At 39.7% G+C, this 23,604-nt stretch overlaps 1 protein-coding gene across 1 annotated transcript in view; it reads right to left on the bottom strand.

Annotated features, from left to right (window-relative positions):
• The window catches only part of Gmds (GDP-mannose 4,6-dehydratase), a 542,397-nt gene that overhangs the window by 91,114 nt on the left and 427,679 nt on the right, over positions 1–23,604 (bottom strand). The window contains exon 9 of the mRNA XM_041632801.1: positions 4,433–4,529. Coding sequence (XP_041488735.1) covers positions 4,433–4,529 — 97 coding nt within the window. The remainder of the gene's footprint in view (positions 1–4,432; positions 4,530–23,604) is intronic.

The following is a 23,604-nucleotide window of genomic DNA, read 5'->3' as shown; positions in this document are numbered from 1 at the left end:
ACACACACACACACACACACAGTAACTGAAGCCTGGATGACCCTTTCTATATTCCTATGATTGATCTGTACAGGTTTTTGATTGTGACAGTCTATTTTTTTCAGATTGATGGATGACATTTGCATATCTACCACATTTATTGAGGGCAAGTCAGTCTGCTTATTATTACATTATCAGAGGCTAGTGGTATGGAGTAAATATGTAAGGAATGAGTAAATAAGAAACGAATACAGCCAGCATATAAGATATTTATCTTTTCAAATACTATAATTGACTCCTTTCATCCTCAAATAATTCTTTCAAAGAAATTTTACAATTAATCCCATTTTTAATAATGAAGAAAGAGAAACACTGAGAAATTAAGTAACTTGCCTAAGATTATATATACATCTAGTAGCTGACAGGTGCAAAATGCAGAGTCTTCTGGTCAGAGGCCCACGTTTGGAAGATTGCTTTCTCTCAGAAACAAATACACTGGGGCTGTACTTGCTGTTCTTCCAGAGGATCTGGGTTTGACTCCTAGCACCCACATGGCAGCTCATTCCTGTTCCAGGAGACTCTTCTTTGTCTTCTGACCTCATGGGCACCATGTCGTACACAGACATATAATCAGACAAAACACCCATACACAAAATAAAATAATAAAACCAGAAATGAGTGCACTGTGTAATAAATCTGTGTGTCACTAAATGCATGTAAGGAAATTTCATGTAAATTTTAGTTTCTTTTGTTTTACATGTCTGGGTATGGAAAATGGGGTTTGTACAGGCAGAAAAGTGATCATCCAGCCCAAGGCATTGGTCCCAAGTATCACAGAACTCAGGCACCTGTACTGCTATTACCGAGTTCTCTGGAACTCAGAGGCAGTGAGAGGTGGAAAGCTTAATTTCCCAGCCTAAGCTTTCGGTGGTAGCAAAATTCCTCAGTATCCAAAGGAGTCGTAAAGACTCAGAGGTAGAGCACCAAAAGACGTGACTCCGCTCAGCTCGAATCACAGCTGGAGTCCTTGATCCAGAAGAAAAACCTTCCACACCCCTCATGCTAATACAGAAGCAAGGTTTAAGGTTTTGTTTGACTGTCCTAAAACTTACTCTGTAGATCAGAGTGGTTTTGAACTCACAGAGATTGGCCTGCCTCTGCCGTTAGACTTATGCCACCACTGCCTGCCTAAGGAAAGGGCCTTCTTAAGACCAGCTCCCCCCCCCCCACACTTTTTTTTGTTTTGAGAAAAACAACAACATAATGCTCTACTTTCTGTTAGTCTTGCTTTAAGATATCACTGTTCTTTCTGATAGATGATGTATGTGTGTGTGTCTTTATTACTTCTTGTTTTGTTTTTAAATTTTCTTTATGTTATTTAGTTTTGCTCATTCTAGAGCCAATTCTCTATAAGACAATACAGTCTATACTTTAAAAAAATTGAATGAATGAATGCATTAAATGTTAATTATTTTGGGGGTGCTAGTAGTTGAACCTAGGGTCTTGTGAACACTAGACGAGTATCTATCACTGAGCTACATCCCCATGCCTACGTTATGTTTGGCTTTGAGTACCTGTACATGATGAAGATCTTTGGTGACAGATGACCCAAAGCTGATGAAAACAGAGTTTCACAAGTTTGCTAACTTGTGAAAAGAATACAAAGAAGCCTAACAGGAGTCTCCGGGTCATGCAGGACAGATTGAGATTGAGAAGGAGAGGGCTGTTTTCAAAGAAGAATTGGTGTTCTTCCTGCCCTTCTTAGAGTCTGTTCATTTCATGTGTCTCCCCTGTTCCAGCTACCAGCCTCCGAGGGACATAGTGCTTCTCAGGACTCAAAGGAATGAACTCTTATGGCTGACAGGCTCCACATTTGGAAAAAGCTTGTTAATAACGCAGTCACCTTTCAACTGGAAGAACACTGTCACCCTGGAGGCAACTCCACAGAAAGCCTGTCACTTCAGGTTGATCCAAGTTTCAGAGAACTTGTTTTGAGGAATGGGGTTAAAAGTTTAGTTTCACTGTGGAAGGAAAGCATGCCCAATTGACTATGAGGGTGAAGTGCGGTGAATGAAGAGAACGCAGCCAAGAGGCTCAGAAAGATAAAACAGAGAATAAGATCTATAACTCTGTAGTGTAGTAAAGGGAATCTGTGGGAGAGTCAGCCAAAGGAAAGGGGGCAGCAAGCACGCATATGAAATCAGACACCACTCTTATGTTCAAACAATGCTGGTGTCAAGAGAGTTGCAGAACAGGTATGATGATAGCATTTGAATGAACAAAGAATGGGAAGGGAAGGGATGCAGCAGGGCAGGAAAGGGGGTCGGTGGGGATTCAAGAACAGTCTTGTTAGTCAGAGAGGGTCCTCTTCCTGTTCTACAAATTCTTTTGTTCTGGGTCCTTATCAATCCCACACCTTGTCTAAATGAGAATGATAGACAAGCCGTTCTTAATGACTTCCTAGTTTCTGAAACTATTTTGGTGTCAGAGAAAGAGCCATGTTTAAGCTGTTGTGGGAACTGTTTCTGCTGGTATGGTGACGTTTCCACTCTGAAGTGATTATCTTTATTTGTGAGAAAAAAAAATTTGTCCCTATATATGACTTGTGAAGTGTTATAGAGAAATGATGTCCTTGCAGCTCTTCAGGACAGGGGAACAACTGGCAGAGGAGGTCCTTGCTGTGTCAGCAGGAGCAAGGCTAGTATCTTTCTCCCCCAGGGACAGGCACATCCTCTCCTAGGCACACCCACTCACCATTAGCTAAGAACAATCATTCTCTGTGTCAAGGCCTGGCCACACCCTGTGGGGGACAATGCAGGACTGCACAGCACTACCTGTCCTAAGCCAATGTTCACTTCCTTTGTACAGATTTCTTTCTGTGTGGAAGAGGCACATACCGAACATAGTTCTTTTGAGGGGGGCCAGCATAAAACAACACATTTTAAAGAGTGGCCAATGACAATACACTTCACTTTCAAACTGTCTTCACTGGCTTTTCCCAGTCTCTGAAATTTGTATGACACACAACCCAGAGAAAAAGGGTTCTAAAGGTGCCATTCCACAACCACTCACTATACACATCCCGACCCTCTCTCTGAAGATAGTGCTTTCCGTCACCTTTAGAAATTCATTTTAGACACATTTGGTTTTATTATCATAATAAATATGGATATATTAAAGCAGTGATATCATTATACATTCAAATAAACTTAGAACAAAAGACGTTTTGTATTAACAGTAACAGTATATACTATTGACACTAACAATCTACTTCCCTTTTTAAACAATTATTGTGTATATGTGTGTGCAACACATGACTGTGGAAGTCAGAGGACAACTTTCAGGAGTTGTTTCTTTCCTTCAATCATGTGGGTTCTGAGGAGCAAATTCAGGTCATTAGCCTTGGCAGCAAGCACCTTTAGCCACTGGGTCATTTTCCAGTCCCCTAAATTATTTCCTAGTAGGGGATCTTCTCTATTTAAAAGTATATCTGCCTGTCTGCTGGTCAGTAAGTATAAACAACTATCTTGCTAGACTTTTGTCCTCTTTTCCCCTCCAAAGTCTCAATTCTCAAAGAATTTAGAATCTGGCAAAGGAAGGAAAACATGAAAACAAATGATTATAACAGGTCCTAAAGCAATGTCTCTCAAGCAGTGGGTTGTGACCCCCTTGGAGGTCGAATGATACTTTCATAGGGGTGGTCTAAGACCATTGAAAAATACCAATATTTACATTATGATTCATAACAGTATCAAAATTACAGTTATGGAGTAGCAATAAAAATAATTTTGTGGTTAGGGGGTGGTCAACACAATATGAAGAACTGTCTTAAAGGGTTTCAGCATTAGGAAAGAAACCACTATCCTAGAGTGTACAGGTAATTACAGAGACAAAAGAGAAATGTTAGTGGTAGTAAAATATTTATTAGAAAGGATCCATGAATAGGATGGTATTTGAGCAGAGATTTATGGTGTGGGGGTGGTCTTTCAGAAATGTGCATATGACTTTGTACCAGATACATAAGCATGTTAGTGATTTGTGTGAGTGTGCACACATGGCTAGTAAGACAGGTGGCAGGTAAAAATGGCCTTGGTCCCTAGAAACCCTGCAGATCTAGGGTTTGTTAAAGTAGACATCTTGTGGGTATCAGAGATCATTTCTCAGACCAGACCAATGAGATAAGATAGTGCAAATTATGATCTCCATTTCTGGAATCAACTATTTTCTTGGGTGTGTTTTAATCTTGTTTTCGTTTACAGAGCAATGGATTTTTGTGGTGAGAATGGTATCTCAAACTTAATTCTCCTTGTTCTCATTTGGGAAGTGCCCTATGGAGTATGCCAGAGAGGCGTGTTACAGAGCTTTGAAGGTTGGCAGCAGGCATTCTATGAGGGCATTTTCCCAGCCAGCTGGCCAAGTGTGGTCACATACTGGGTGGTGAGGGAGTCCTTACCACTTCGGTTGGTCGGTAGTACTTCAGATCCACAGTCACATGGACTTGGCCGGTCTCCTTACATCTGCCCACTTCATTTTCATTCTTTCCTTCCCACCTGCAAAGAAGACAAACAATCAGTTCCTAATTGCTTGGTAACATGTGGCCACACTGTGGTGCTCAGGATGGCTAGCCTGTCTTCTCCCTGCAGGAGGGCATAAGTACATTAACAGCAGGGGCAGGCCCACCCTCAACCTTGTTATTAGAGCAAATTGTGGCTTTTAAAAATTTGTGCATTTGTTTGAAAGAAAGTTTCACCACCCCCTTCTTCCTTTTAAAGAAAAACCAAGATGAATTTAAAACTGAGACTTTAGACATAAAGTACACCCTATTTGTTGAGAAGTTTCATACCTTGCTGGCCATAGTGTTTATTCCCGCATTATGTGAATGTGAAGGAGACCTCATCACCTCACCACAGAAGAGGAAGCCTCTCCAAAGTATACAACTAGTTGTTCATTTCTTGTCCTCTAGCTGGGATGTTCCTGGGCTTGCAACACTAAACATTTGAGTTTGACAACAGGAAGGACAGACCATTACCCTCCAGGTGTACACTGTGAGGATACATAAGCTCCTTGGCTCCAAGAGCAGCTTCTCATAGGAAGCTCTACTTACCTGCTTTATGTTCTCATTTTTCATAAATGGAGCAAATAGAGTTGGGCCTGGTGGTGCACATCTGTAATTCCTGCTATTTGGAAGGCAGGGTCCTGAATTGGGAGATCTTAAATTCAAGGGTAATGTTTTAACCTCCCCAGAGAAGAGAAAAAAAGGAAGAGAAAAATCTTTGATTTACTGCTGACCTTGGGATATCTATAATCTAATGTCTAATAAAAGAATACACCATATAGTTTAAGTTAATTTTACATATTTTTTGGCAAGGAAAGAAAAGAAATGAAAAAAATCTGAGTAGCTTGACTTCAGTGTTTATGCTTAGAATGAGTTTGCTTTATCAGCTGAGATGAACACAGGACAATTTTGTGTGCTCCCCAGATCACTCATAAGAGGACCAAAGGGAAAAACAGAACATTCAGTGGTTACTTGGCTATGTCACAGATGCCTCTGAAAATGAACATTAAATACCAAAGAAGGTTATATTTTAAGACAGGATGAGTACAGACTGGGCTCACAAACTTTTTAAATTATTGATGTGAATATTTTGTCATCACCTCTTGACAGCAGAGAGGAACTATTTGTCTATTAAAGGAATATTTAGCTTGCTGGTTTGTTGAATTTCCCAGGGAACTCAAGGCAGATATAAAAACCATTTCATGACACAGAGAATAATAGCATACTGTAATGAACTTTTTATATTATATAAGCAGCCACTTCCCATAAATTCTCTTAATCAAACAAACAGAAGCATGGTAATCTACTTATTAGGCTTAACTTCTTTTTTTTTTTTGATTTTTTTTTTCAAGACAGGATTTCTCTGTGTAACAGCCCTAGCTGTCCTGGAACTGAGCTCTTGTAGACCAGGCTGGCCTCAAACTCATAGAGATCTGCCTGCCTCTGCCCCTCGAGTGCTGGGATTAAAGGTATGCACTACCATCGCCCGGCTAGGCTTAACTTCTTAATGTTGGGCAGATAGTTTGACAAGTAACATAGAGTAGGAAATTTCAAAGCAATTTGTTCTGAAAACTCACATCAAGATAGTGTGCAGGTTTTGGGGGCAGAATAGAGACCTTACAATGAAATGGCCTGATGCACTTACAGCCCTCACTCCTCTCTGGAGTATACCTCACATTTTGACTAATATCTACTACACAAGAGGATATTTGGTTGTCATAATTTTGGGGAAATCAGAACCTAACTCCGAAGTTTATTATTTTAGTAGAATCTTCTCATGCGTTAGACTTTCAATAAATAAAAGAACATGCTCTATTTACTAGGCATCTTTTAATTATATTTTTTTGGTCTACATTTCATACTGTACAAAGAGACACAGTTCTAACACACAGATACCTCCAGGAAAGCATCTCCAGCTGAGCCAAAGGGTTAAAGGAAACAACACTCATGACATTTCCTCCCTATTTGTAGCTAAGCATTACATCTATATTAAGCAAACTGACTTAATATATATACTTCTCCTGACTCCATTTCTTCCTCTTCACCATTTTTTATTCCAAACCATCATTTGAATATGTAAAACCCATCCTTTCTTCAAGGGCAGTAAAAGCACGCATCAGCTGGGCTTTAGGCCAAGGTCAGAGCTGTTCCTATGATTCAGTGGATTTGGCCATGGCATCTTTCATAGTCATGAAAGAAAGCATTTTTTTTAACATTTGTTTATTTACTTTGTGTATATGTGTGTGTGTGTGTGTGTGTGTGTATGCGTGCATGTACGAGAGAGAGAGAGAGAGAGAGAGAGAGAGAGAGAGAGAGAGAGAGAGAACACTACTGTTTTGAGAGTTGGTTCTCTGCTTCCACCATGTGGATTCGGGGGAATCAAACTCAGGCCATCAGGATTGGAGGCAAGCACCCTTTAAACATGATGAATCTTTGCATCTTGCTGGCCAGTATTTCATTCTTATTTTAGGCAGATTGTTACAAACAAGCATTGAAGAATTGACTACTGTTTCTCTGTGGTTGGTTTGCTATCACAGAGGCTTGAGGCTTGTAACACTAGACAAAAGGGCAAAGGTTGAAGGAAAATTACTCCTCACTTTAGGAGCTTATCAAGTGCAAGTCTATAGGCAGACTTGGGTTAATGTGACTTTGGCACTTTTGGATCCAAGAACCCAACAAGCTTTTCATGGCTGTCTGACTACTGTCTGCTGGGATTCTATCTTATAAACTGTTGACAACAGTTAAAACAGTCTTGCCCTCCATAATTGATTCAGTCATACTAAAAAATCAAATGGAAACCATGAAATGGGTCATAGCACGAAGAGTTCAAAGAAACCACCTTCTCACCTGCACTAGATCTGCACGAGGCCATTAAGTAAAGTTTCAGTCAAGAGCCAGAATCAGTTAGTTATAATACAAGAAACATTTGTGTTAACACACGAACCGTAATAGCTAACTTGTCCTAACAAGTGAGGTTGTAACTCAAAGCAGAACTTCAGTGTCAAAGAAATGACCATGTCTTGACAGGGAGTAGAAGATTCAGCTAATTAACAAGAATTATTACCCACTAATTTAGATTGGCACCTCCTTAGGCAGGGATCCTGTATAATTCAATTTTAAAACTAAATTGTCAGTTCTTAATAAGCATTACAAAAAAAAATAAAACCAGAAACAAGAAGAGTAGGCAAACCACTCTAGTGAACAAAACAAAGTTCTATTAAAACCTAATCAATTAATATTTTCTCCTGTGGTAAACCTACTGGCAAGGTACCCATTTTCCTGTAAACACATCCTTATCTATGTTCCTATAAGCAGCCTTAATGAAAACCATTCACATACACACACACACTTGCACACACACTTCTGAAAACAGGTGAGACTAGATAAAGAGGAAGGAGGTCAGCAAGACTGTCAGAAGAACAAGAAAAGGTAATTGGGGTGAATATGATAAAAAAAATTTACTATACTCGTGTATAAAATGTTACGGTGAAACCCATTATTATATGATCGTGTATAATAGATGCTAAAAATAAACATAAAAAACTACTAACTTATGAGGCTAAGGATTTCCTGCGGCTCAGGGGTACAATCACTTGAATTTCATGTTCAAGGTCCTGGGTTCCATTCTTAGCACAATAAGAAATCTACTCAACCAGAAGTCCTGTTGAGGCAACAAGAGCAAAGAAATCAATTTTAGGACTACTGCATCTGGTGACTGGAGAGGCAACACTTCTCTTTAGTGACTGAAAAGTCCCAGAAACTCAGTATTTAACTTCCAGATAGGCTGTTTCATGTGGTACAGAAGGAGGAGGTGAATCTTAGCTTAGGAAATGATACAGAAGAACCCTAGGAGATCCACCAGAACCTGAGAGAAATGATGGTTTGCTTATCCTGCAGGTTCCTTTCAAAATCAGTAAATTCATGAGGGTTGAAAGAACAGGGAAAAGACTAAAAGAATCCAATGTTGGAAGCTAGATGACAAATAGATAAGTGTGAGCAGATTCAGCAAAAGTCAAGGTAGGAGAGCTGAGAATGAACCCCCTTTGCATTTGCAGAAACCCCAGAATGTTCAGGGAGTGCAGCTGGCGCCTCATCTCCTCTTTCTGCCTCACTCAGACTGGTGAAGAAGGTCACAGGGAAGGGTAGGTCCAGACTCTGAAAACTGAGGAAATATCGTGACTGAGGGCTGAGTTTCTTGTCCATGTTCCAGCAGGTGGCAGCCAGGTAGACTGCGAGGTGTCCCCTGGGCATCAGAGACTTCATACCTAAAGGAAATGGCCCTGTCAAGTCACCTCATAGTGACATAGACAACTATAGGTAAGTTTTAACTATGTCTTCAAAGCTCTCAATTAGCTTTTTAGGCCCCAATTTTCAAACATAACCAGAAAACCAAGGATTATCAGACCAGAAAAGTGACACATATGAGAAAGGCTGAACAACAACAAAACAAAGCAAACTGAGGACATAGAATAAGTAGAAGAAAATTAAAAACAAAACAAAACCAAACTTTCATATATCCTACCATCCATATTCTGAGAGATATAGAAAAGATAACAAAAATATAAACTACTATACTTAGAAAAGGATAACTTGAAGGCTGGAGAGATTGCTCAGCAGTTAAGAGCACTGTCTGCTCTTTCAGATGATCCCTGTTTAATTCCCAGCACCCACATGATAGCTCACAACTGTCTCTAACTCCAATTCCAGGAGATCCGACACCCTCACACAGAAAAATGTGCACCTAAGACAAAAATAAATGAAGATTTTCTTTAAAAGAAAGTATAGCTTGAAACACAAGGGATTTTATAACTTGAGTAAGAAAACCAGGAACTCAAAATTGAAGATTTTGAAGACAAAAGTTGAAGAGATTTCCCAGAAAATAGTACAAAAAGATATAGATGTGAAAAGACAAAAGGAGATAAGAAAATTCAAGAGTGCATGGGAGCCAGTATAATTGATTGCCATAAAGACTACACTTAAGAAATGGAGCATGGCAAATTATCTTAAGGAAAAAGGAAGTTAGGAGAATTTGAAGACTGCTCAGGAGCCCAGTATAACAGGATGTCTAGGAAGAGAATACAGAAAAATAGAGCAAAGTAAATTATCTTGAGATAAATCAAGAAAATTAATCAGAGCAGAAGCACATGCAGTTACAGACAAAATGTGGCTCACATCATAGGTGGTGCAGACCCAACTTACATGGAGTTTCAGGGCACTGGGACCAAGGCAAGACTACAGTCACCTTTCAAAATGAAGAGACAAGGCTGGGAGTCAGACGGCTCCTAGAGGCTCGGCTTAACAATGCAAATACAAAGGCAATGGAGGAGTGCTTTCAAAGTTCTGAAGCAAAATTATTTCTACGCTGGAGACCTGAGTGGGTACATTGCTAATTCTAAGAACAGAGTGACAGAGAGTTTGAGAAACACCAAAGTTTTGAAAATGATTCAGCAAGTAGGAATTGCAACTAAAGGGAAAACCTGTGAGTCCTTTAGATAGGTGTGAAGGAGAACTGTGGATGCCAATACTTCTAACAGCCCAGACTGGTCAGATCAGAAGGTTTCCCCTGAGGAAAACATGACAAATAGGCTAACATGGGTGATCCAAAAACTTAAATAGGCGATTTAAAAAGTCAGAGCAATGTTTAGGGTGAATTTAGTAATAAACACATAGAAAATGAACCAAAAAGACAAAATACATCTAAGAGCAGTATGGTAAACCAATAATAATTGTTCATAAAAGCAAAAGTGGTCAAAGTTTTCTGGAAGTTGCAGTCATGAAAACGCAGAATATTGAACTAACAAAATTAAAATATAGAGTAGTATGAAAATGGAGGTTTGGGGCATGTGTAGGAAAAGAGAACAATGTTATCATGTTGGACAAGAATAGCCAACAGAAAATGCCTTGAAGGGAAAAACCAAAGATCCAGAATCACAAATCATTTAGAAACATAGATACAAATGCCCTGATAACAAGTTAAAAGAGTGAAAGGCACAATAGAATTTTAAGATGCAAAGAAAAATAGAATGTGGTAAAAAATAAAATTACCTTGCACTAAATCAAGACAATTTACCAGAGCAGAACAAGACACACTTCCAACAGAAAGACTGAAAGAGTTTCCTAGTAACACAACACATCGGGCTGACTGAGAAGATGGAGATAGGGGGAGAGAGAATGATGTGGACTGTGACAATTCTTGTACAAAGAATAGATATTAAGTTATGTAATTAAAACAAAAACAAAAACAACTAACAATTTGTAAGTTGAAGTAAGAAAGCCATAAAAAATAATGAGCTTGACAAGTCTTAGGTCATGATGAGCCAGCTCTTCCTGGCAACCCTTTTGAATGGCAGAAGAAGACATTGTAGAATGTTCTACGGTGAGCTCCATACTGATCTATCCAGAATTTTGCTCCAGGCACAGGCTTTCTGTCCCAAGCCTTCCTTACCATTCTGACTTTCTCCCAGGTCTCCTGTCACTCTGCCTCTAATATAGGGAAGGCTAATGTCTTTGGAGTCATCAGCATGCTGGCAGCTGTAGTAAAAAATGTCTTACAGATGGGCAGCTGAGTTTGTGAGAAGCCCGGGGAGGAGCTGTCTGTAGGAGAGAGGCCAATGGTAGAGTGTGACCCCAGAAATCTAGTAGAGTGGCATCTGCAAGTGGGTGGTCAACAATGTCAAATGTCAGTGGCCAAATATGAAAGAGAATGCAGTACTGGTAGAAAAGCTGTTGGTACAGAATGTTGGGGTTTTGAAAGGAAGTGGAAGAGAAACTTTGGGCTACCTATTATCAAGATAGAGGGGAAGGGCAGGAAGGGCAGTGTGGGTTAACTTGTCTATTTAGCACTATGCAGATACGAGCTGTCAGTCATATACATTCTTTCCCATTGCTGCTGAGAACACCCTCCTTATTCATCCTCAGAATTCTCCCATAACACAAATGACATAATTTTTTCATAAGGGTTTTTAGCAGCAAGAAGTCCAGCTGTTTATGTGTGGTTAGTGAACTGCAATGACAAAATGTAAAATTTAAAACCACCTTAATATACAAGGTGGTTCCTAATGGTTAACAACTATCCTGCACTCTTTGTTTCAGGTCCTTAAGAATGTTAAATGTTAAATCTTGCCAGCTGTCAGGCCGATAGCGTTATCTGCAATTGGTAAATGGCAGAAAGAAGTTCCAAGGATTGAGTGACTTATGGGAGCCACAAGAGTAAGGGGTACTGTAAACAACTCAGCAAGGCTAGGTCTTGGAGATGGGGCATGAACTCATATGCCTTTCTTCCTGTGGCTGGCAAGAGATGAGGGGCTGCTGCCCTATGATAAGGGCACCACATTTTGTGCGTGAGAGCAGGTCATACCCAACATTTTTAATTAAGTGGTCCATCCTTTCTCATGTTCTATCTCTAGCATTGAGATACTGTTACAGAGGCAAACTCTACTTTCAAATCACTGTTTCTTGTGCTTTATCTCCAGGAAATACATCATACTCACATATGCAAAAAGGTGAGTGCTTATAGAAACAAGGGCAAGAGATTAAAAGAACAAGAGACCAGTGATGATTCTCCTCAGCTGAATTCTGAGTGCTTCTGCCCTGAATGTACCAGACTGCTGAACATGCTCTGGCTGTTTGCTTCACTTTTACTTACTTCTCTTATTCGGTTGGGGTGTTATTACCCACCCACCCCAAAGGGCATAGGGAGAGCGATCATGCTCAGTAATCCCACCTCTATGAATCTGTGCCCCAGTCACTCTGCTGAGCCAAGTACTACTCCTGTGACCTGTCTTTCAGGAGCTTAGAGTTTACTGGCACACAATCTCCTGAGTGAATTATGGCAGGAGATAGACAGGACACTGTCAAGGCCCATAAGAGGCCCCTGACACAGATGGCTGAGGTGAGGGTGTTGGTGAAGGAAGATGTCTGAGCTAAGAGCTGAGAGATGTGTGGGTAGTAGCTGGGGAGAGAGAGGACTGTAGGAGCGGTAGCTCTTTGTATGCTCATGTGGTCAATCTGGTCCACCCAGCTTACCGGCTTGACTGGCAAACACACAGTTCACTGGTATATGCTGTCGGGCATTTCTCATATGATCCACCCACCCGGGCTGCTTGCTTTCCCTCCTCTCAACTACCATCCACACCTTCCATGTGGGCAAGGGTTGGATTCAGTCTATCCTTCTGTGTGCATCCCTCTCATCTTGATCATACTGCCCTGACTTCAGGATTGATGTATGGTATTTTTGCATAAGGCCACATCAATATGTTCATATTTATAAATTATGTGTTTCTATTAATTGTCACCCAATTAAAGTCTATTCTTATCAAGGACAAAAAATATCTTCTGATTCTCTTTGAGGAGTGTGACCGTGAGAGGAAATGAGGAGGGCAAGGACATAGGCATTGAGTGTCTACATGCGGTAGGTGTGTGCTGAGAGTCAGGGAGTCATTTACTTCAGATTTAGCCAGAAACAATCTTCTACCTAATGAAGTGAAGCCAGTGTATAGGGACTAGAGTTAGGGCTACCTATACAGTGCATCCATCACCTAAGGCTCAAACCAGACCTTAGATACGCCAGTGGCCACATTTTAATGGGTTAAAACTCCAAGTAACTTAATAGAAACAATAGAATCTAGATTTCCGAGGGAGGAGACAGAACAGCAGGGGAGAAGGGAAAGAAGAGAGGAAGCTGAAGGGGAGGGTTGGAAACTACTTTAAATTACAGTTTGGAGCTTACGTGAAAGCTAAAGAGACCAGCAGATGTTGGTTTCCCATGCTACAGGATATCCTTACAATTTTTCTAATAAAACAACAACAACAGAAAGCTAGTCTGTAACACAGTCAAATATTTGTTTTTTATCCTGTCATCTGAGTCGCAGGAGCAAAGTATTTCCTTTCCCCATTTCTTAGTAGCAAACTGAAAGGACAGCAAGAAACAACAGTAAACAGCTCCCACCATGCAGCCTCGTCCCTCCCCATCCACCCACAACACTCTAGAGGATAGGTGCTTCTATAAGGTTCCCAGCACAAATGTCTACATGAAAACATCAGCATCATAAAAATTTCCAGGGTACATTCTAGTAACTCAAACTCAAATTTATTTCCTATTTTCTAATAAGTTCAGAGTAAAAGTTACTCAAATAGTAATATGGGAATATATATTTTATTCTAAATGTATAGATAGTGGTATGGTTTGAATCCAAAATATCTCCATAGGCTTATGTTTTGAAAATGCTTGTCCCCCAGTTGGAAGCATTACTCTGGGAGGTTCAGGAAATTTAGGGAGGTTGGGTATACATGGAGGAAGTAGGTTACTAGTGGTGGGTTCTAGGTTGCAATATTATCCCTGGTCACCTCCTTCTCTGTCCTCTGCTTTCTGGTTCACCATTATATGAATGGATCTCTTCTGGCACATGCTCCTGCTGTTATAATGTTCTGACCAAGTACAAGGGCCCAAGTGGGCATGGCCTGATCCCTTTAAAACTTATGAACCCAAACAAATCCTTCTTTCTTTATTCTCTTCAGGTAATTTGTCACGGCAATCAAGTAAGTAATTAACACAGTTGCATATATTAGTGAAGACTTCAGTGAGCATTGCCATGGGTATTTTCAAAACCAGTAGAGTAACTGTGAAGAGACAACAGATTTGAAAACAGTTAAAATAAGAATGTGCCAGATATTGTTTGCTGCATCTAACAAAAAACAAACAAACAAACAAACAAAAAGAGTCCTGTCTGACGAGGTTGCAGAAGATTCTAGACTCTAAGGGAACTGCCCATAAGCTCAGCAGGCACAGAAGGCAAACACCATGAGGAAAAAGGCTTTTCTGTTAATGGTAGAATGGAAGAAGCTAGAACCTTTGGTTATAACCCTGAGTCTTATCAAATCCTGTTCATTTCAACTTTCGAGTCAATCCTATTCCTCATTCTCCATGCCTTGGACTGAATTCAAATTCTTATCTCCCCTTCTTAGTAGGGTAGCTTGCACAGTCCTTAGGGAGGTAGCATGGTGGCTTCCTATAATGTTACCACCATGCCAGAGTGAATGTTGCTAACCATGAACCTATAGAAATTAGAGTAATGAAGGGCAATGCTGGAAGGACTTCTGGCCTAGGCTGGCTTTGGAGAACATCCATTTGTGTTCAATTAAATATTTATAGAATGACTACCATGGCTGCTGCTATGAACACTGAGGTTATGAGACAGATACTGATCAACTCCTTCCAACTGCAGACCCAAGGAGGCAAGGAGGAGCTCAGCAACTTGGGAAAAGTGTTAAGGTCTAGGGGATTTGCTTCTAGTAAAAGTACTTAAGATTAAACTACTCTAGGAAAACTGCCCGTCACAAACCCTTTACGTCTTACTTTATTTCATCAAAATTTAGGCTCTTGAAAGCCTTCAAAGCAAGTACAGCTTCTGTGTTCTCTCTGCATTCAGTTGGTGCTCCCTGTTCCAGAGGTATATAAATCCATCCCTACTGCCCTGTAAGTACTATTGCTGAGACTTTGAAAAACTCAGAAGTACTCTATAAGATTATAAAAGGATATGCCAGGAAGGATGAAAAGTACAAGCAAATCAGGGTGCATCTGTGATATAGACAGAAGTTTCTGTCCCACCAAATCCTATAGCCATTCAGTCCTAAATAAACACATAGAGACTTATATTAATTATGAACTGTTTGGCTGATTGCTCAGGCTTATTACAAATTAAATTCACCCATAATTCTTGTCTATGTTCAGCCACATGGCTTGGTACCTTTTCTCAGTAAGGCATTCTCATCTTGCTTCTTCTGTGTCTGGCTGGTGACTGACTCTCTGCCTTTCCTCTTTCCAGAATTCTCTTAGTTTGGTTTCCACACCTAAACTTCCTGGCTGGCTACTGGCCAATCCTTATTTTATTAAACCAATACGAGTGACAAAACTTCACAGTGTACAAGGGCATTATCCCACAGCACTGTGGTAGCAGTGTGTGTGCATGTGTGTGACTGCATGCATGTATTGTGTATGTGGTATATTATATATGTGTATGTGTGTGATGTATGTGATGCAGGTGTATGTATATGTGTATGAATGTATAATGTAAGTGTACATGTATATGTGCATGAGTGTGGTATATGTGTGTGTAAGTAAATGTGTGAGCATGTGCATGCATGTACATATGTGTGAATGCATATGCCATGTTTATATATGTCTTTCTCTATGTGTGCAGTGCTATCTATACAACCCAGGGCCTTACATGCTAGAAAAACGCAATACCTACCAGTACTTACCTATAGTGTAAGCCCTTAGAGGTGCCTCTTGAATCAGAAATTGCACAGTCAGATCCTGGCTCTTCCACTGGGAAGATGGGAAGGGCACTGAATATCTTGCATAGCTTTGTTCCTCACTAAAACAGTACCCTAGTTCTGAAACTAACCTGTGGGCACATGCAGACTTTGTCTACCACATACCTTGCAGTCTTTCTTGAGAAACAACACATTGCTATTGGCAAAGGTTCTGTTCCCCACCCATTCTAACTACTGACTCTCCACAGAGCTGTCCATCACAGACTTCCTCCCTTGGCCAGAGGACAAAGCCTGAGATCCAGTCCCACATTTTGGCTATGGAGACTAGCTTACAAATGATCACAAGATGACAACTGTCCTTTTTAGTCATTAACAGCAGATGCTTATGTAGAACTTAAGCTTGGTCAGGCACTGACAGATGCTATTAACCTGTTCAATTTTTATATGACCTCTATGGTAGACTCTTAGTGGCTCTGTGTTACAGTTGGGAAAACAAGGACAGGGAGGAAAAATAGCTATCCTAGAAAGTCATTAATCTGGGATTCCAGGCGAGGAAAGTGGCACTATGCCTGGCTTACAACCATAGTATGTATTGAGATAGGGATGAGATTTCAAATTCAAGTGAACAGGCCATGAGATAAGTTAAGTATTCTTGGGAGAAAGAAGCTTCCCTAACCTTTGTGGACACACTCTAAAACTGCTGAAGAAGCCTGAAGCCACAGACTGCACTGAATGCCGAATACTGTATTGTCCAACACATATACACCTATGATAAAGCTTGTTAGGTGCAATAAGAAGTTGACAACCAGTAAATAATATAAAACATATATAATGATATTCTATAATAAAATTACCAGAATTTTAGAGCCATTATTAAGTAAATGAGGGGTTACTTGAGCACGGCAGTTAATCTGATGGCCAGCTGTTGCTACTATATGACAAGATGGTGGGGAGCATAGAAAGTGCAGATACACTAAACAAAGAGATGATCTGCGTCTTGTCAGGATACATTGAGTGAGATTTCATCATGGTACTTACACTTCTAAATTGTCTATATGGGAATTTTCACTTACTACTTCAGATTGCAGCTATTTGTCAGTTAGCGAAACTCAGATGTTGATATTGCAGGTAAGTGGAGACAACTGCATTCCTGAAGTCCTATAAAAGCATGTTTCTCAAATCATTCAGAACAGTCATTTAAGACTTGTTTAGACCCTAGGGTGCCTTCTTTATCTAGTTTTCCTAGATTTTCAAAAACTATATGGACACTGTTCCCAGGAAAGGCTAGCTGTTGCTTTAAAAGCTCACAGCATCTCTAGGATCACTAATTGTAGGCTCAATGTCCTTGATTTATGGCTAGAAACCAAATATGAGTGAGTACATCCCATGTTCCTCTTTTTGGGTCTGGCTTACCTCACTCAGGATAGTGTTTTCTATTTGCATGCAAAATTCAAGAAGCCCTTGTTTTTTATTGCTGAGTAGTACTCTAATATGTATATATTCCATACTTTCTTCATCCATTCTTCCATTGAAGGGCATCTAGGTTGTTTCCAGGTTTTGGCTATCACAAACAATGCTGCTATGAACATCGTAGAGCATATACTTTTGTTGTATGATAAGGCCTCTCTTGGGTATATTCCCAAGAGTGGTATTGCTGGGTCCAGGGGTAAGTTGATCCCGAATTTCCTGAGAAACCGCCATACTGCTTTCCAAAGTGGTTGCACAAGTTTGCATTCCCACCAGCAATGGATGAGTGTACCCCTTTCTCCACAACCTTTCCAGCAAAGGCTATCATTGGTGTTTTTTATTTTAGCCATTCTGACAGGTGTAAGATGGTATCTTAAAGTTGTCTTGATTTGCATTTCCCTGATAGCTAAGGAAGTTGAGCATGACCTTAAGTGTCTTTTGGCCATTTGAAGTTCTTCTGTTGAGAATTCTCTGTTCAGCTCAATGCCCCATTTTATAATTGGGTTGGTTAGCCTTTTATGGTCTAGTTTCCTGAGATCTTTATATATTTTGGAGATCAGACCTTTGTCAGTTGCGGGGTTGGTGAAGATCTTCTCCCAGTTAGTGGGTTGCCTTTGTGTCTTAGCGACAGTGTCCTTTGCTTTACAGAAGCTTCTCAAGGAGAACCCAAAGAACAACATATAGGCATCCTCCTGAATATTAACCTTCAGCAAGTGATGAAAGGAGACAGAGACAGAGACCCACATTGGAGCACAGGACTGAAATCTCAAGGTCCAAATCAGGAGCAGAAGGAGAGAGAGCACGAGCAAGGAACTCAGGATCGCGAGGGGTGCACCCACACACTGAGACAATGGGGATGTTCTACTGGGGACTCACCAAGACCAGCTGGCCTGGGTCTGGAAAAGCCTGGGATAAAACCGGACTCTCTGAACATAGCGGACAATGAGGACTACTGAGAACTCAAGAACAATGGCAATGGGTTTCTGGTCCTACTGCACACACTGGCTTTGTGGGAGCCTAGGCAGATTGGATGCTCACCTTACTAGACCTGGATGGAGGTGGGGGTTCCTTGGACTTCCCACAGGACAGGGAACCCTGATTGCTTTTCGGGCTGGGGGGGGGGGGCTTAATTGGGGGAGGGGAAGGGAAATGGGAGGCGGTGGCGGGGAAGAGACAGAAATCTTTAATAAATAAATAAATTTTAAAAAACAAAACAAAACAAAACAAAAAAAAAAGCTCACAGCAGACTAGGCTCAAACAGGTGTTGTTGTTTATGGCTTCCCTGAGATTGGTATGCTGATGCATGGGGCCCAGGAAGACTCAGAGGATAGAGACTAGAAAAACAAACAGTAAAAAATAAATTGTAGATAAAAAAGTTTTATTGTGTGAGCTTGAGATATAAATTTACATATTTTAGGCAAACTACAGGTTGAATGTCACTTACATGAAACACCCAAGACTAGAATTTTGGGCACTCCTTTGGGGGGATTCTAGAATATTTACACACATATAAAATAAGATATATACTGGGATAAAACTATATTCTGAACTAAAAGTTCATTTAGTTTTTATACATATATTCATAACCTGACAGAAATTTTTATTGTGCATGTATGTGGGGGACACCCATGTAGAAGTCAGATGACAGTTTTAGGAGTCATTTTTCCTTCTACTGCATGAGTCTTCAGGAACTGAAATCAGCTCATCAGGCTTGGCCACAAGTGCCTTTACCTGTTGAGTCATCTCACCAGACAATGTGATGGCAATTAAAAAATATTTTTAGGATAGTTGTGTTCAATGTGACTCCTCGTATGATGTCAAATGTGGGGTTTTTCTTCTGCTTGACGAACATATGTTAGGGAACATATGTTGTGTTTCTAGACTCTCGATTCAGTTGATAATACAGAAAAACCTAAAACATGTGCGAGTCACACATTGTCAAAATGTTAAGAATCACTAGGGTGACAGGCTAGAACTAAGGAGACTTGTTCTAAAGGAACACCTCATATCCATGCCCCTTTTCTGAAAGGTGATAAAGCTATGGATTTCATCATAGAGTTATGAACAGTCAAAGTCAATGTGTAGGATACATTAAAAGTTGTTATATTTTGGTCTGTCATCTGAAATACCAGACAATGGTGGTTGATAACACTTTCAAAAGAGCTCAGTGCCCAGAACTTCTATCAGAGTCTAGTACCACTGACTATACTAGCATACTAGGCTTTCTCTGTTGAGAAACCAGTACTGGCAAGGCTCATCCTAGGATAGAAAGGGGTCAGTAAATGACAGGAGGCCAGTCCCCAGTGGAAACTGTTTTTGTTTAGGATTTTAATACAAATCTAAAGATTAAGTTTGAGAGTAGAGTATGTTTATTGCATATGAAAGCTATTGGGTCCTATTTCTAAGACTAAACAGTAAAAAGACACACACACACACATACACACACACACACACACACACACACACACACACCAAGCTTAGAAGATTCTGAGTCAAACTAAGTTTAAAAGTTCTTTGACTTCTGAATATCTTCTCGTAGTTCTCCCTGAGTGGCTTGTCATACAGTTTTTTTTCTTAAATAAACTAGATCTTAGAAGAGCATCCTATTTTGGGAAAGACAACATGATGTCAAGAAGTACGCACTGAATACACAGGTCTGCAGGGCAGAAGACTAGTGATGACTGTATTCAGGTGTCACTTCCAGGGCAGCAGGGAAGCTGTCCTTCATTTTTTTTTCAGAAAAGTGTCTTAGTGGGAGATACATTTGTAAGCCTGCTCTCAATTAAAGATATGTTTAAGATGACTTTTTACCACAAAGCATACAAGTTAATTATAGTACTTGGGAAACAGAGAAATGTATGGTGTGAAGAGGTGGCAGGAGGTCTGGAGAGATGGCTTGAAAGTTAAGATCATTTGATGCTCTAGCGGAAGAGGTGGGTTTAGTATCCAGCACCCATTTATGGTGGATCATAACCACCTGTAATTCCAGTTCCAGGACATCCAACACCGCCTTCTGACCTCTGTAGGCACCAGACACACATGTGGTGCACATCTGTACATACAGGAAAGCATCATACACATAAAATAAAAATAAAATAAAAGTATAGGATAGAAAGCTAAAATCCCCCCAGAGTGCCACCACATGGAAACCATCCTCAAAGCCTGACATATTTTCTTGTGATCTATCACATGCATATCTGCAGGGTATGAAAATTACATCTAAACTTGCATCCTGGCTTTTTTTCATTGAATGTTACTAAATCCATGTTTTTTAATCATATTTGTGTTCCCTCAGCACTATTTTCATTAGTTACATAACAAATTAACTTACACATTTCCACAATGTTGCCTTAGAAGTTTCTTATTTTCTATTTATATAAAATCAATTAGATTGAAGTTAATTTAGAAGTAAAAAAAATGTATAACAGATATGTAGTTTGATGAGTTCTATAACCACCACCACAATCAAGATTCTTTTCATCCAGAAGATTCCCAGTCACTCATGCCATATTTAGACACGTGTTACCCAGGCTGTAATTTGGTGAGACAAATGCCATTTACCCAGTAGTCATGCTTGGGTAAATATTGCTTGGCTTTCTGGCATACCAATTCATTTTCTTAGGGTGTCATTTAAATCATATAGTATGTGTTTCCTTGTGTCTTATTTTTTCATTTAGGCATAACTGAGATTTTTAATGATTCACTGATATTATTATATATTAATAATTTATGCCTCTTCTTCATTGAGTAGTATTACATTTGATTATCTACATATTGGTTGATTAGATATTGGGGGAGATAATGTGTCGTTAGAAATAACATTGCTATGCATATTTACTATGAGTTGCTATGTATTTATTTTCAATAGTCTCCAAAAAAACATCAAGAATTGCTGGTGGCACAGTAAATATTGGTTAGTTTTTATAAGAAAGCAGAACTATTTCTCAAAGTGATTTCACAGTATTGTTACTTTCAGTACTTCATCTCTTCATCACCATTTAGCATAGTCAGTTTCTGTATTCTGGCCATTCAGTAAGGAGAATTTTGGTATCAGTTTGCAGTTTCAATATGCTTTGCTCAAATATCCAATCACACTGACCATTTTTTTTCTTGCACAGGTTCAAAAATTCAAAAATTTGCTCTTTTTGTGTGTGTGTGTGTGTGTGTGTGTGCAGTGTCTTTTTTCCCCTCATTTGATACAAGGTCTTGAGCAGGTCTTTTTGCCTCAGGCTTCTCAGTTCTGGGACTATAGCTGTGCTCCACAATGATGGGCTTGAGTTATCTTTTTATTGTTGAATTATTGAAGTTAAAAGTGTTAGATATAAGTGTTTTTGTTTTATATAACACACACACACATTCTTTTTCTTCAAGACTATGACCTCAACTTTTTTTTTTCCGAGACAGGGTTTCTCTGTAGCTTTGGAGCCTGTCCTGGAGCTAGCTCTTGTAGACCAGACTGGCCTCGAACTCACAGAGATCCGACTGCCTCTGCCTCCGGAGTGCTGGGATTAAAGGTGTGCGCCACCACTGCCCGGCTGGCTTCAACTTTTTAGTTTGCTACTGGTCATATTCAAAGAGCAGAGATTTCTAAACTGTACCACCGATTTTATGAAAACCACTGTTTTCTCTTTTAGTGATGGGATCAAATCCAGGGCTCCTACAGAGTTGGCAAGTACTACCACTGACCTAACACCCCAACCTCCATTAAAAAAAAAAATCATCCTTGAATTTCCTAGCTTAAGAAATCTTCACCTTTTTCCCATATTGACCTATAAATTCAACAGGAACATGTACATAGCATAAATGAAATAGAGTAAGCTAGTAAAATATAATATATTTGCTATTTAAAAAGGTACCATAACAAAACTAAAGCAGCAAGGCACAGTCTATGATACTATTACACATAACAAACATGAGAATTCATTAACCAAAGCTGGATTGAAGGCTCAGTGGCTAAAATCATGTACAGTTCTTGCAAAAGATCAGCACCCATACTGGGAAGCTCACAACTACCTGTAATTCCAGCTCCAGGAGACTCAATGCCCCTTTCTGGACTCTGAGAGCATCTTTATTAAGCTCTGTACTATAAAGTCTAGGTCTTTTAGACTCTTAGTAAAGTTTTCAACTCGGGGGGGGGGTGTACATTTTTAAACTCATGGTTCACTATGACTTCAGGAAAGGTGTCAAAGCAATACTGGATTCTGATAGTCTATTAGGGACCACAGTCCTGTATTGTCATGAATTTTACCTAATCTACCAGTTAAATTAAAAGGTTACGTGTAGCCAGGCATAGGTGTGCACATTTTTAATTTCTGCTCTCAGGGAGGCAGAGGCAGGTGAATCTCTGTGAGTTCAAGACCAGTCTAGTCATTACAGAGAGTTCCAGGATAACTAGGGCTCTGAAGAGAGACCCTGTCCCCAAAACAGAAACAAACAAATAAACCCAATAATTAAATAATTAGTAAAAAGGTTAACTCTAGTTTCTTTTATTCATCATGGCCAACTCCATAAACTTTTTTTTCTGTTTTAAAAAGGAATCTTGGAAAATAGTTTATCTGCACCTTAAAAAGTTAAACATATTACCGTACAACATACAAATTTCACACCCAAATATAACACATGAAAGAAATGAAGGCAGGACCAACATAGGCATTTGTGAATTAATATTCACATTAGTGCTACTGGCAGTAGCTAACAAGGTAAAAAGAATTTGGTTGTCCGAGCAATAGAGAAATGGATTCACAAAATATGACATATAGCCACAATAAAATATTCAGTCATTTTTTTGGAGACAGGATTTCTCTGTATCTTTGGAGCCTGTCCAGGAACTATCTCTTGTAAACCAGGCTGGCCTCAAACTCACAGAGATCTGCCTGTCTCTGCCTCCCAAGTGCTGGGATTATAGGCGTGTGCCACCTGGTCAGTCTTTTTGTGTTTAAGAAAAAACTCTTGCTAGATATAAAGATCAGACTGACTTTGCACCCCTAGTATTCCTGACAGCTCCTCGAGTTAGGAAATTATAGGCTTGTATCACTATATCCAGCTCCTTATCTGTCTTTCAAGAAAATGAAATGCTACCACATGGAAGAATTTTAAAGCATCATGATAATTAAAAAGATAGACACAAAAAGACACATGTGAAAGATGAGACTGCCAGGAGCTACCTAAGAACAAGCAAATTCATAGAGCAGAAATTACCAGGTAGGAGAATGAAAGGAGGAGTTACTGTTTTTATTTGTGATGGAAAAGTTTGGAAATAGATAGTGGTGATGGTATTATATCACTATGACTGTAATAAATGTCATCAAACTGTATATTAGCCTTAAACC

The sequence above is a fragment of the Microtus oregoni genome, unplaced genomic scaffold (assembly GCF_018167655.1).
Source record: "Microtus oregoni isolate MIOR12 unplaced genomic scaffold, Mior012 000042F_ref0000377, whole genome shotgun sequence".
NCBI classification, from domain to species: domain Eukaryota; kingdom Metazoa; phylum Chordata; class Mammalia; order Rodentia; family Cricetidae; genus Microtus; species Microtus oregoni.
Note: the sequence above shows the minus strand (reverse complement) of the source record. Positions and strands in the feature narration are given on the sequence as shown.